This window comes from Quercus robur, chromosome 10 (genome assembly GCF_932294415.1).
Source record: "Quercus robur chromosome 10, dhQueRobu3.1, whole genome shotgun sequence".
In the NCBI taxonomy this organism is placed as follows: domain Eukaryota; kingdom Viridiplantae; phylum Streptophyta; class Magnoliopsida; order Fagales; family Fagaceae; genus Quercus; species Quercus robur.
This window is the reverse complement of record NC_065543.1, coordinates 19,240,260-19,253,438: the sequence shown is the minus strand read 5'-3', so window position 1 is coordinate 19,253,438 and position 13,179 is coordinate 19,240,260. Positions and strand designations below refer to the sequence as shown.

At 32.4% G+C, this 13,179-nt stretch overlaps 1 protein-coding gene across 2 annotated transcripts; it reads left to right on the top strand.

Annotated features, from left to right (window-relative positions):
• The first annotated feature begins 4,099 nt into the window (after positions 1-4,099).
• On the top strand, positions 4,100-12,684 carry LOC126702156 (uncharacterized). 2 transcript variants are annotated; one of them, XM_050400816.1, is made up of 6 exons: positions 4,100-4,252; positions 4,705-4,792; positions 5,482-5,549; positions 5,858-5,922; positions 6,808-6,890; positions 12,221-12,684. In XM_050400816.1, the coding sequence occupies exons 2-6, from the start codon at positions 4,712-4,714 to the stop codon at positions 12,311-12,313; spliced, it is 390 nt and encodes a 129-aa protein (XP_050256773.1). In that variant the 5' UTR covers positions 4,100-4,252; positions 4,705-4,711; the 3' UTR covers positions 12,314-12,684. The 2 variants fall into 2 exon arrangements, with proteins under 2 accessions (XP_050256773.1, XP_050256771.1); XM_050400814.1 differs by having other exon boundaries at positions 5,464-5,549.
• Positions 12,685-13,179: the final 495 nt, after the last annotated feature.

Sequence of the window (13,179 nt, the reverse complement as noted above, 5' to 3'; positions counted from 1 at the left end):
GATAAAAAGGTTTGACTTGTGATGCGAATATCTTTATAACAAAAACAAAACAAAAATCACGGAGATTGGAGATTATCATGTGGCTCCCCGTGTACTTTTTCATTCACACTTCATTATATAGTAGTAATTGAAAGTTTGAAACTTGGAAGATTCTCATGTGGACTTTTATGGCTATAATTTGAAGCACGTATGCACAACATGAAAACCACAATGCAGGGTCCTTTGTGTTACCATCACCACCATCAATGCAAATGCACTTTTGTTGTCCTCTAATGTGAGGTTCAATTTCTCTAATGATTTGAATCTTATCATAAAAGCCATAAAGGCTCTAATTATGATAGGGATTTTGTTTAACTTTAATTGTGGGTTTGATAGCACAATTAAAACGCCAAGAATTCAACTTTGAAGCCTGCGATTGTACACTTTAAGCATCAAATATTAAAGAAATGGATCTCAATATATATCACACATGCATGGGAATACAAATATTAAAGAAATGATGGTTGCCAGTAATACATTGCAACACCTTTCTATTTAATATTTGTTTTTACATGTGAAATAGATCTTCATCTTAATTACGATCGTTGTATATATAGGTATATATAAGGATATGTTCTAATAATGATGTTTGAGTTTGGAGAATATGGTATCATAAAGTGAAAATTCAAGTTCTGAAATTTTCTAAGTGAAAATTTGAAATTCAGCATTTTCGATCAATCGAATCTTTGGCTTAATCGATCGAAATGATGGAGAAAATAATCCTAAAGTCTCTGGATGATTCGATCGCTATTCGATTCCTATTCGATCGATTGTTCAATTGATCGAAAGGAACTCTCGACTAATTGAAACTCAAAAACTGAAATTTTTTGCAGAATTTTTTGGTGAATATTCAAAAAGATTGAAGAGGTTTCAAGCTTTGTAAACGATTTTATGAAACATTTTAACTCTCCATACGTGCCTTTTGACGAAATATAACCCTATGAGTATAAATAGAGGCTTATGTTCAGGGTTTAGGGAGAAACACAAGAAATCTTGTAGTCATTTTGTAAAATTGCTATCTGTAAAACCCAACATCTTGGTTGTATTCTGGGGACAAATTTGCGATAACCCTATAGTAACAATAGTGTGGGCAAATATTGTCTAAGGAAAACAATATTATGCCTCCAAGTTATCTATTTTCTGTTTATCTTTTGTGTTAATCTTGTTCTTTCATTATTATATTGTGTAATATCCCTAACAACGATAACATTTAATCCAAATTCTAAGATCCCAACCTCGAAAAGAGAGATAAATAGCATCAAGATATTCTTGATTCGGAAGTATATTTACATATTTATGTAGTAACGAACTGAATGGTGGACCACAAATAGGGAGAATCATATTCCTTTCTCCAAAGTTTTTGAAAACATTTTAAAAATATGCTTAGAGCATGTTTGTTGGATTATAATAGACACTATAATTTAATAATTAGGGGTTGTAAATAAACTAAGTTGTTCATAAATAGTTTGGGCTTGACTCAATTAAAAGCTTGTTCATATTTGTTTGTTTATAAACAATCCAAGCTTGAACCTTAGTTTTAGGCTTGTTTAATAAATGAGCCAAGTTTAAGCAAAAAACATTGTTCATAAACAGGCTTGTGAGCATTAGGGGTTTATACAAAACAAGCTGAGCCTAGTCTTGTTTATGAGTTTGGTATTAGTTTGATATGAGATTGACAATTAAACTCATGTCTTCTTAAGACTTTTAAGTCATTGGGAGTTGGGACCACTATTCCAACTAAATAAACTTGATAATTAGTTTAAATAATATAGACTTGATAATGCACTTATTTTGGATCTCAAGTTCAAAAGCTTGATATTGAGCTTGAATTTGGCTTGACTAATGAATTAAGTCGAGCTAAGCTGAGCTCAAACTTTAAACTTTTTGATAAGCTCAAGCTTGAATATCATTTATAGGCTTGGTATGAGCTCGAGTCAAGTTTGAACATTTTACATTCATTATTAAACCAAGATAATGGGATGAGCTTGTTTAGTCATAATTTGGGACTAAGCTTGATGTTTTGAACCCTTTGGACTGGACAAAATCATTTTTGAGGGACCTTGCTAAATGTAACAAACCTTATCAAAGAGCTTTCAATTAAGGGTCCATTTGGGAACAACTTATTTAGCTAAAATTGAAAACTTTTTGCTGAAAGTGTTAAAAAAAAAAAAATACTAAAAGCTAGCTGAATAGTATAATAGAATCCATGAATAGTACCAAAAAGTGCAACGAGACTTATGAATAGTATCAAAAGGTCAGGTGCTTTTTCTTGGCTAAAGATGTTTAGACCGAAATTTTAGCCACATAAAAAGTAGAGCAATGAATGTATCATAAATTTGATAGTGGCAAACAAGTGAGCTTTTCCGATTCTCATATTTTGCAAGTGGCCCTAATCCACTTAACAAAACCTATATTTTGGGTCAATGAAAAAAAAAAAAAAAAAAAAACCTTAAAAAAAAAAATATACCTTTCAAACTACACTCCCTTAAATCTAGATTTAATTTGCATGGACTTTAGCCATGCATAAACAAATAAAATATGTATGATGGGCCCAAAGAGAGTCAAGCTTTGCTTCGCACTGGCTTGGTAGAATTTTAACAAAAATGGCCATCAACAGATAGAGAATTAATAAAAATTTTATTTATTTGATTGAGAAGAAAAATGAGATGATGAAAACAAGTAGTTTTTGTAAATTTACTTATGCTCCTAAAGGTAATAAAGTGGCTGGTGTTGCTAAACTTATAAATGAGAGTATTTACATTCTTTTCACTTGGTTTTCTCTTTGATACAGAGAGATTGAGTTTTGGTGGATCAGGTTGGAAAGTACTTAGGACCACTATTTTATTTTCTTAGCTTTCCTCCCTAAACCAAATAGGGGAAAACACTGGTTTTCTCCCACTTTTCCCTCCCCTTTCAATTTGCCTAATTTTCACCCCAGCCAAACAAGCGTCAACAAGATTTTGGTACGCTACAACCTGAGAGATATGCAGAAAAAAAGGACAAAGTTTAGCTTTACACTTGTTTGGACTATCTTCTACAACCCACTATGTGGTAATTTATAAGACTATCCATGTGTATTATTTAAATAAGTCACATGTTTCAAAAAAAAAAAAAAAACATATAACTAAAACTACACATAAATGATATTTTCAATCATTATATAATAGGTTAAAGGAAGATAATTCCAAGTTGGTTTGGGGCTAACCTTTTTCCATGAAAGATACCTTACTCCTTAGTCCTCTTATGGTTTGATGGTCAACAATGGGCATCTAGCTAAGAGTATTCATATCAAATATGCTAAAAATAGCATAAGGCCCAAAATTTACCCAATAAATCCCAAAAAACATCCTTATCAATTTATATACCTTGTGAGGCAAAATAGGATTTAGCTACAACACTTTTGCAAATTTAGAAGTTACTATTGCTCATGCAGAAGAATTCTTTATCATTTCTTTGCATTTGCATAAAAGAGTTGATGATGATTGTTGTGTATGAAGAGAGAGAAATGCTTACAAAAACCAATAAAAATTGATATTTGAATAAAATAGAGTACTAAAATAGATAATTTGATGTGAGTGTTTTGAAAAGTGATTAGGTGAAATTAAAAAAGTTAAGTTCTTATACTAAAATAAACATAAATTTTTACACAAACTAATGTGAATACTACAACAACTAGCCAATTTCTTAAGAGGGTGTTTCTGAAGTAGTCCTCAAATTGCTGTTAAGTGAGGAGATCTCTCTGGTGGTCATCTTGTAGATGAGACCAAACTTCTAGCAAGTACTTTTGTTTAGGTTAAAATTGAGAAGACAATTCAATTATTCATAAGTCATGACCATGTTAGTTATGCTAGAAATATTAGTGGTTTATTCGTGTGGATGAATGATGTTCTCCACAGCTTAGTATTGTAGTTTTAGCCGATTTGATTAAATTATCTTAATAAAAATTACAGCCTTTGGAAAAAAAAAAAAAAAAACAATAACAATAACAACATCAACAACTTCTATTCCACTTATTTGTTACTCAATGGGCCTCCGTGTTGCTTGCCAATCTAAGCCCAAGCCCGCCAACCAACTGAAAAGGAAACTGAAAAAAAAAAAGAACAAAGAAAAAGCAGCACAGATCCACTGACCGTTCGCTCACTCTTCTCGGCCTCCTTCAACGACTCTGGTTTACAGAATTCAATTCGTTTGGCACAGCCTTCCTTCGGATTAGGTATTCATACTCTATTTCAATATCAGATTTGTGTTTTTTAGTTAAACCCAACGTATTTATTATTTTCAATATCAGATAAAATTTTTGTTTCCTCTCCTCTGAGATATGAAAATTAGGAAAATTTGGATCTTTGGAAATGACCCTTTTGGGTTTCATGATTTTGGGTGTCATAATTTCCAGTTCAATTTTGTTTCCCTGGGGTTGATAGATAGCTATCTATTCAGGTGGAAAAATTAGACTTGAATGAAAGGTGTTCGATGAAATGCGCCAGAGACATTCATTTTTGCTTCCCCTTCATTTTTATGTACTAAAGCTTCACATGTTGATATGCATGGTGCCACAATGAGGGTGTATTTATTTATTTATTTATTTTTTTTGGGGTGTTGTGTATATAATGCATCATGATGTACTATATTCTTGTTAATTAATTGAAGTTCTGTTACACTTTGCAGGGTGTTAATGGCAACCACAGCTTGTTTTATCATTGTAAGCAGGAACGACATCCCTATATATGAAGCTGAAGTTGGATCAGCTGCTAAAGTATGACATTCTTTATTCATCTTTGTATTTACGTTTTCCTTTTCCTTTTGTAGAAACTGTAAATTCTTTTTTCCTTGTGAATATCTATTTTATTTTTCTTCTTTGGTAAAGAAATGCCTGTATTTTAGAGTAAAAAATTGGGAATGCATAATTGCGTGTGACTTTTAGTGTTTTCTCTTTTATAGTCATGTAAATTCTATTGAAGTAATCTGTAACGCATATTTTCAAGGCTAACTACTACCAGATAAAGAAACATTCTATTTGACATAGAATTTTGTTTTGATATCTTGCCTGGATGTAGAATCATAAAAGGGAACAAATAATGTAATGCTAAAAGCATTGGTCAATATCATGATCTTTATTTTTTCATAATTCGATTGTTGGGGAGGGGGGATTTGAACCCTGAAATTCTTCATTGGAAACACCAAGAGTTGCCAGTTAAGCTACAAGGCACTTGGTGATCTGCATGAAGAGAGCTTTGCTATTATGTTGATTCATGATTGAGTTTTGTTTCCTTCTTTGCTGCAGTGTGTTATCATCACAATCCTTTTCTTTCTCTTTAGTGTTTTTTAAAAAAAAAAAAAAAAAAAAAAAAAAAACTCACCATATGCGTTTACATTAGGGTCTTTTTAAAAGCTATTTGTTGTTGGTGTTGTATATCTTGCTAACAGAGAGAAGATGCTGCTCAGTTGCATCAGTTCATATTACATGCCGCTTTGGATATTGTTCAGGACATTGCATGGACTACTAGTGCCATGTGAGTTCTGTCCCTCATGATATAAATATGTCAATGTATTCCAGAGTAACGCCTATGCTTTTGTCTATTATTCTTTGAGAAATGCTATGTCCACAACAATTTCACAGCAAATACCATGTGGTAGGTTATTAGTAGTGGGTAAAAAAGTAATTTCAATTGTGGATTCAAATTAAAATTAGTAACAACCTCCACCTAAGATTTGTTGTGAAAATGTTGTAGACATAGCAGTTCTCATTATTCTTATGTTACACTTATTTTTGTCGTCAATGCACCTCCTGACATTCTCCTTTCTTACATTCTTAATACAGGTTCTTGAAAGCAATAGACAGATTTAATGATTTGGTGGTGTCAGTATATGTTACAGCTGGTCATATCCTTTCTACTTGTGGATGATTTATGGATGGCATAAAATTTGTGTTACTTTCTATTTTTGTCATTAGAGAAAGTTAAATTTAAAATTTCTTAATGTTAGACACGTTGGGGGGACTCTTGCATGTGTGTCTTGGGAGGTTTTTTATTTTATTTTATTTTTTTATTATTTAATTTTAAAGTTATGTTTTTATAATTTTGATAGTTGTTATTTATTTTGAAAACTTCAAATAAATATAAAGTAAACTATGCGTAAATAAATAAAATATACCTAATGAATATTAATTAATTTATTGTCATATCCCCATTGTGTCATGTCCTAAATTTTCAAGAATTACTGTGTCGCTGTGTTGTCGTGGTGTGTCCATGTCTGTGTCTATGACCATGCTTCTTAGGTTATGCATTGGTAAGATGGTCACCATTGTTTGGATCCTGTAAACTTTTATATTTAAAATTAGTATAAAACATAACCCCCATCATATGAAATCTCCAAGTTGAGAAGGCCATCTCTGACGGATTTTCTCTGGTCATTGGGATAATCTCTTAGTGTTCTGTTGTATGACTTGTGTTGAAAATGGAATTTATTTGCCTCTTACAATAAGTCAAAAAACTTTTCACTAGTTAATGTTAGTTATTTAAAATCTAAACAATGACATGGCCATAGCTGTATGGTTGTACCACACACATGAGAAACACATAGGATGGGATAATAATGATGCCCACATGTCTTCTTTATCTTCTTAATACCCAGTTTGTGGCTGTAGTCACTGTTGTATTGTTTTGGCATGCTACAAAACTACGACAGTGAAAGGTCTTTTTGTTATTTTTGTAGTTTTCTGCAGGTATATCAGTTATAATTTAATATTTTCTTTGACCACAAGCTTACATACACGATTGATGCTGCTTCATGACTCTCGTAATGATGATGGAATTAAGAGCTTTTTCCAAGAGGTTCACGAGCTTTATATAAAGGTAAATAATAGATTTCAACTTTTCTATCAAGTTCCTTTTTTACTTTCATACTAATTATTTTACTATGTAACATGTTCTTTCTGGTAGACTAACTCTCTTTAAATGATCATGATGTAGAGTAGTTATTTTTGTTCTTTTACATGTTATGATTTTATGCTGTTAAGAGTATAACTCTTTATCCAGAAGCTTTAGGATGTTAGAAATGAACTGCCAAATGGTATATAGTTACTTCCTGGTTTACATTCTGCAATTACAGAATGTAGAATCAATAGTGAAATTTTGATCAGTACCCAGTTATTACACTTTCATGAAAGGGCCACCTCTAGAAGGAAAACATACACTTATTCTGGTATTCGCTAAAAAGGAGCCAATGTTAATCCAAAGATCTGAGTCATTGGTTTTATGCAACCTAAAATTGCTCATAGCTGACAAAGAGCAGCTCAAAAAAAAAAAGAAAAAAGAAAAAAAGTGAACTCAATTAAGTGAGTTAACAATTGCAGCATAGTGCAAAAAGTTACAATTTGATTTGTGGCTCTCATGCAAATATCTTAATGTGCATCCTTATCTTTCTTCCTTTTCAACTTGTGCACAGAGTAACCTTACATTTTGTTTCATCTATCTATTTTTATTTTTTATTGATAATTTTCAATTCAGCTCCTTGTTCTGAAGAGGCTCATAGGTGGTACCTTGGCTGAATGGCATTAGAACCACTAGATAACATACCAAAAATAATTATGATTATGTTAAATGCTATCATTTTTTTTTTTTTTTAAATGCTATCATTTTGATGGTCAGTTCCCTTCTTTGAAATGGGTATACAGGAGGCACCAAATTAAATAATGTTATGTATAATGCATGCTTCATGACTATCTAGACCAATCAATGGCAATGAGAGTTTTCTAGGTTTGTCTACTGCCAGCCTGCCACTTCTTGTGGTAGCAGCTTGCTTTGTAATTTTTTATTGCTCTTTTCTAATATATTTAATACTTATCAAAAAAAAAAAAAGAGCAGTTTTCTAGGTTTGTTGACCTTTTAATTTGTCGTATTGCACGCTATCATAGATTTTAACATTTCATTTTTTGAAAAGATTCTACCTATCAAAAAATAAAATAAAATGATGAATGACAGTCTAGGCTTTAGTTGATGCAGGACAGTCCATGCCACTCAGCCAAAGAATGTTGATGGTTAGTTGGCTGAAATGGGCACTAGGCTTCACCACCTTAGTGTAATTGGACTCACTACTTGGAGCCTTTTTATAGAGCTTCTAGGAATACAAAGATTACATCCCACAAAATTCTCAACTAAAAATAATCTAAAATCTTATCCCTATATAAAAAAAATATGAAATTTGATCCCTATCAGCATTCAATATAAACAAAAAAGAAAAAGAAAATCTAAAATATTTCTCCCATAAGATATGGTGTTCGCACCAACTCCTTTGGGGTGGGAGAGACTCAACCTTACCGAGCAAAGCTCTCAATGGTCTTGTAGCAAATCAATCAACATCAAGTGAACCTACACCATTTTGCAAATGCAATTCCGTTGTTTTGAAGCATAGGTCTTATGTTGAGAATAAGGTAACTAATGCTTTGAGTCGTCTAGTAATCCTACTTTTGGTGATGAGCACAAAAGAAACACGGTTTGAAAAGACTTTGAGAAGAGTATGAATCATGCTTGAACTTTGGGGAGGTGTACACTAATCTGAGTACTGAGCAACATCCAATTGTGGATGATTACCTCCAAGATGTTTATTTATTTAAGGCTAAAAAGCTATATATCCTGCCCACATCGGTGAGGGATTTCTTGGTGTGGGAAGTGCATGCGAGTGGGCTTTCAGGGCATTTTGGGTGTGATAAGACCATTGAGGAGGTTGAAAGACAGTTCGATTGGCCAAGCCTTAAAAGGGACGTCTCCAAGATAATTGACCAATGTCACCATTGTCAACTAGTCAAGCATTGTAATCAAAACACTGGCCTCTACACCCCTTTACCTGTACCAGATCACCCTTGGGACGATATATGCATCGATTTTGTACTATGTCTCCCCGTACCCTTAGAAAGCATGATTTCATTTGGTTGTACATAGGTTCTCTAAAATGGCTTATATCATCCTATGTTCCAAAACAACTGTTGCTTCCAAGGTTGCCAAACTTTTCTTTGACAAGTTTGTCAAGTGATACAGCCTAACTAAAACCATTGTGTCTGACAGGGATGTTCGGTTCATGAGCTATTTTTGGAAAACCCTTTGGCACTTGCTAGGCACAAAGTTAAACTTTTCTGCTGCATACCATCTCCAGACTAGTGGTCAAGTAGAGGTCTTCATTATTTGCTTAAAAATCTGTGTAGATGCCTCATAGGTGAGCATGCTAGGAATTGGGATTCCATTCTTCCAATAGCTTGCACATAAAAATTCAGTCAATAGGTCAATAGGCATCAGTCCTTTCGAGGTTTTGCATGGTTAAAAACCTAGGAGACCTTTAGACCATCTCCCAATGTCATCCAATGCTAGGGTTTCCAAGTCTACAATAGAGTTTGCCAGTCGCATGCACAAATTGCATTAATAGATCAACAAACGAATTTATGCTAGTAATATTCAATATAAAATTTAGGTTGATTCACGTCGATGTCATTTAGAATTTGTCATGATTCAAATTTGGCCTTAATGGTTTGCCACAGGAACTGTTAAGAAAGAGCTGGCCCATTCAAGGTTCTAAGTGAACCGGTCTGAATGCATGTCATAGATATTCTATTCCAACTATGGTATTAGCTCAACTTTTAATATAGAGAATTTGGTTGCTTATAAATGTCCAGCAGTTATCCCTTGTGATCCTTTTTGAGGACCCTCTCCAGTCTCCATGTCCCACTGGCGAACCTTATCCCTATGCCCACACCACCAATTTTGCCACAAGCACATAAAGAAGCTATTGGTTCCATTTTGGATGAGCATATTGTTTTCACTAGGGATAGAACTATTCAGATTTTCATTATTTATTTATTTTGAATTCAGATAGAGATCAGATTTCATATTTTTCAGGTAGAGATAATATTTCGGATTATTTTTTGTTGAGGATTTTGTGGGATGTAATTTTTTGTATTCTTGGAAGCTCTATAAAAAGTCTCCAGGTGGTAATTTAATTAGACTATTATTGAATAACAACTTTCTTTTATGAGAAGCTTCCCTATCTGCTTGGTGGTGATTCCAAACACCTTTAGGTGGTGAATCCTAGAGTATCCATCATCTTTCTCTTACAATATTTATGCGATGAAGAGAGTACAAGGACAACCTATATATTACTAAAAGCTGAAGCGTAGCGTTTAATGCTGCTGCTTTCATGTTGCGCTACATCAGCTGCCACGTCATTTTTTTTTTTTTTTTTTTTTTAAATATAATTTGTCCTACAATTTTAAAATGGTTTTTAAAATTTTCAGTCTTATAAATGTAGCCCACTACTTATTTATTTACTTCCACTATCACCCTATAATAAATCTGTATAATTAATCCAACCTACTTCTTATTTATTTAGTTCCACAACCAACCCAAAACCTTTTCACTTTCAAGCTTTAGGGTTTTTTTTTTTTTTTTTTTTCCCAATTTTCTTATAATTTTTTTTAATATTTATTTTTTTAATATTTACACTTCTCCAACCTTTCTCTCTCCCTTACCATTTCATCTCCCCACTACTTCAATCTTTCTCCTTCCCTTACCTTTTCATCTCCCCACTACCCTCTACATTAATATCATTCTTCTTTTTTTCTCTTCATCTTCCTTTATTTTTATCTCTTCTTATTCATACCCTCTTACTATAAATTTGTCACTATCTCTTCTATTCTATGCATAATTTTTCCTCACAAAAAAAAAGGTCCCCTCTCCCTCTCTCTCTCTCCCTCTCTCTCTCTCTCTCTCTCTCTCTCTCTCTCTAAATTTTTTGGTGGGTTTTTTATTTTTTATTTTTCTTGCATCTCTACTTTAGGTTGATAATTTTTTATATTCTTTAAAACTCTATTTTGGGTTAATGCGATTTAGTTTTGTTTTTAAAATTGTGATTTAGTTTTGTTTTTTAAATTGTTGTTGTTGTTGTTGGTTTTTTTTTTTTTTTTTTTGTTAAATGTTATCCTATTGCATTCTAAAGAATTAAATATAGCATATAAAAATATAATATTATTCTATTACATAGCATGATTTGGATAATTTGGAATTTATTTTGTTACATAGCGTGATTTTTTATAGCGCTCAATTTAGATCTTAAACTATGAGACTTTACTAATTTTTGTTTATTTTCTAATCCTTTTTGGTGGACAAAGTACTCTTAATAGTTGTATTAGAAGTACTCTATAATGCAATTTATTTAAAGAAAAGCAAAGGTTAGCCAAACGAAAATAATTGGATAGGTGACAAATTTTAACTTTTGCAATTTTATTTTTATTATTATTATTTTATAACAATGCATTTATAAAAATTTAATTCTTAGATTTTGCTAATAATTGTTTATTTGAAAATATGTTTTGGGCGGCTGAAATTATAATTTCTACAAAGAAAATAACCTTAATAGATTATCAAAAACAAAATTTTATTCTAATATTGGTTCAATTAATCATTGTTAAGTTTTATTAATTTTTTTTAGTTTACGTTTTTTTGGTGTTTTAGATTGTTCCTATATTACATTTATGATTGTTCCTATAATAAATAAAAATATAATTACAAAATACATTACTCATTATTAGATTAGTTTAAATTGTAAAAAAATAATAATAATAAAACCACCATAAAAATAATTATCACGCGCAACGCGCGGATTCGCGGCTAGTTTATTTAATGTTAGAAGCCAATAGTTTATTACTATTAGTCCATTGGATTTTATTTTAAGTCTTATTAATTAATTATGTTATTAGTACTTGCTAGAAAAAAAAAAAATAAAAAGAAGTTAATTATGTTAGTATTTTTTTTGGGGTTAAATTAGTCCTAGTAGTCTGTATAAGCTTGCTATTGTTTTTCAATGAGGATAGCTTGCTTTGATCTAGGAAATTTTTGTTGGAATTCTCTGATTGCTTGCTGGTGATTCTAGGTGAACCTCTTGGTGGTGAAACTTAGGGTTTAGACTATTCTAGATGGTGAAGCCTTGGGTTTGTTCTACCTTCTTCCTAAATTCCTACAATATTCCTTTTGTGCTACACCATAATGGCTAGGAAAAAAAAAAAAAAAAAAAAAAAATACTGGGCACTTTCTGCTAGAAAAGAACATTTGTGATTACATCTTATTTCAGCGACTTTATTCTGACATTGCTGTGCTATGGAATAAGTTAACTGGGTGATATGGTGTCTGGGAATATGCAGGTTCTTCTTAATCCCCTGTACTTGCCTGGTTCTCGCATTGCATCATCACACTTTGATACAAAAGTCCGTGCCCTTGCACGAAAATATCTGTAGGGGTCACTAATTCTGTTGGGGACAAGCTCAAGTGGTTCTGGGAGTGAGTTGCAAGTCTGAATAGCCTGAGTTCAATCTCCCCTCTTTCTGATCCTTTGATCTTTTTTATAAGCTCAAATGCTCTTTATGATTTTAATTCATGATTGTAAGGGGTTGTTATTTGTTCTTTATACATCAGATTTTCCCCCCTATCTGTGCATTAATCACTAGTATTGAATAACTTTTGGCTGGTGTATATTAGTCCTAAATTTGTTGTCATGGAATGCTGCACTGCAAGTCTCTACTTTTGCCAGTTTGGAGACAACGTCTCCATCTCTTGTATCTACTGATTTGATTTGACGATTAAAAATTTATAGGATATGTTATAACAATGAGTTGCAGCCATTCTGAAGTGGAATATAATTTTTTGCAAAGACCCTTTGTGAGTTGTAATTGCAAACTGTAGAGGAACTTATCCAACTTAAATGTGTGTATTTATCTTTCTTCCATTGCAACGCCATGATAGAAGAGATGATGTACAAAGCATACGCTGCCTCTCTCCTAAATCCAGAGCACAAAGAGATGATTGTAATTACGGGACTAAAACAGTGGATAATTGCCTTAAGTTGACGGATGTGGCTGCATACCAGTCCGACCAATATTAATTGAAGAAACCTATAGGTCGACTATATTAGATACGTGGTCTAGTGCTTCAAATACAATAACTTTGATAACATAATTTTCTCAACTTATTTTCACCATTGCTCATGTGGTCTGTTGTAATTGGTGCAGAACATAGCTGGTTTCATAGCTCAACCAATGTGGAACCGATGTTATTTTAACTACAATTTATCATCCTATAACTTAAAAGTTTTGAAAAATTTTTA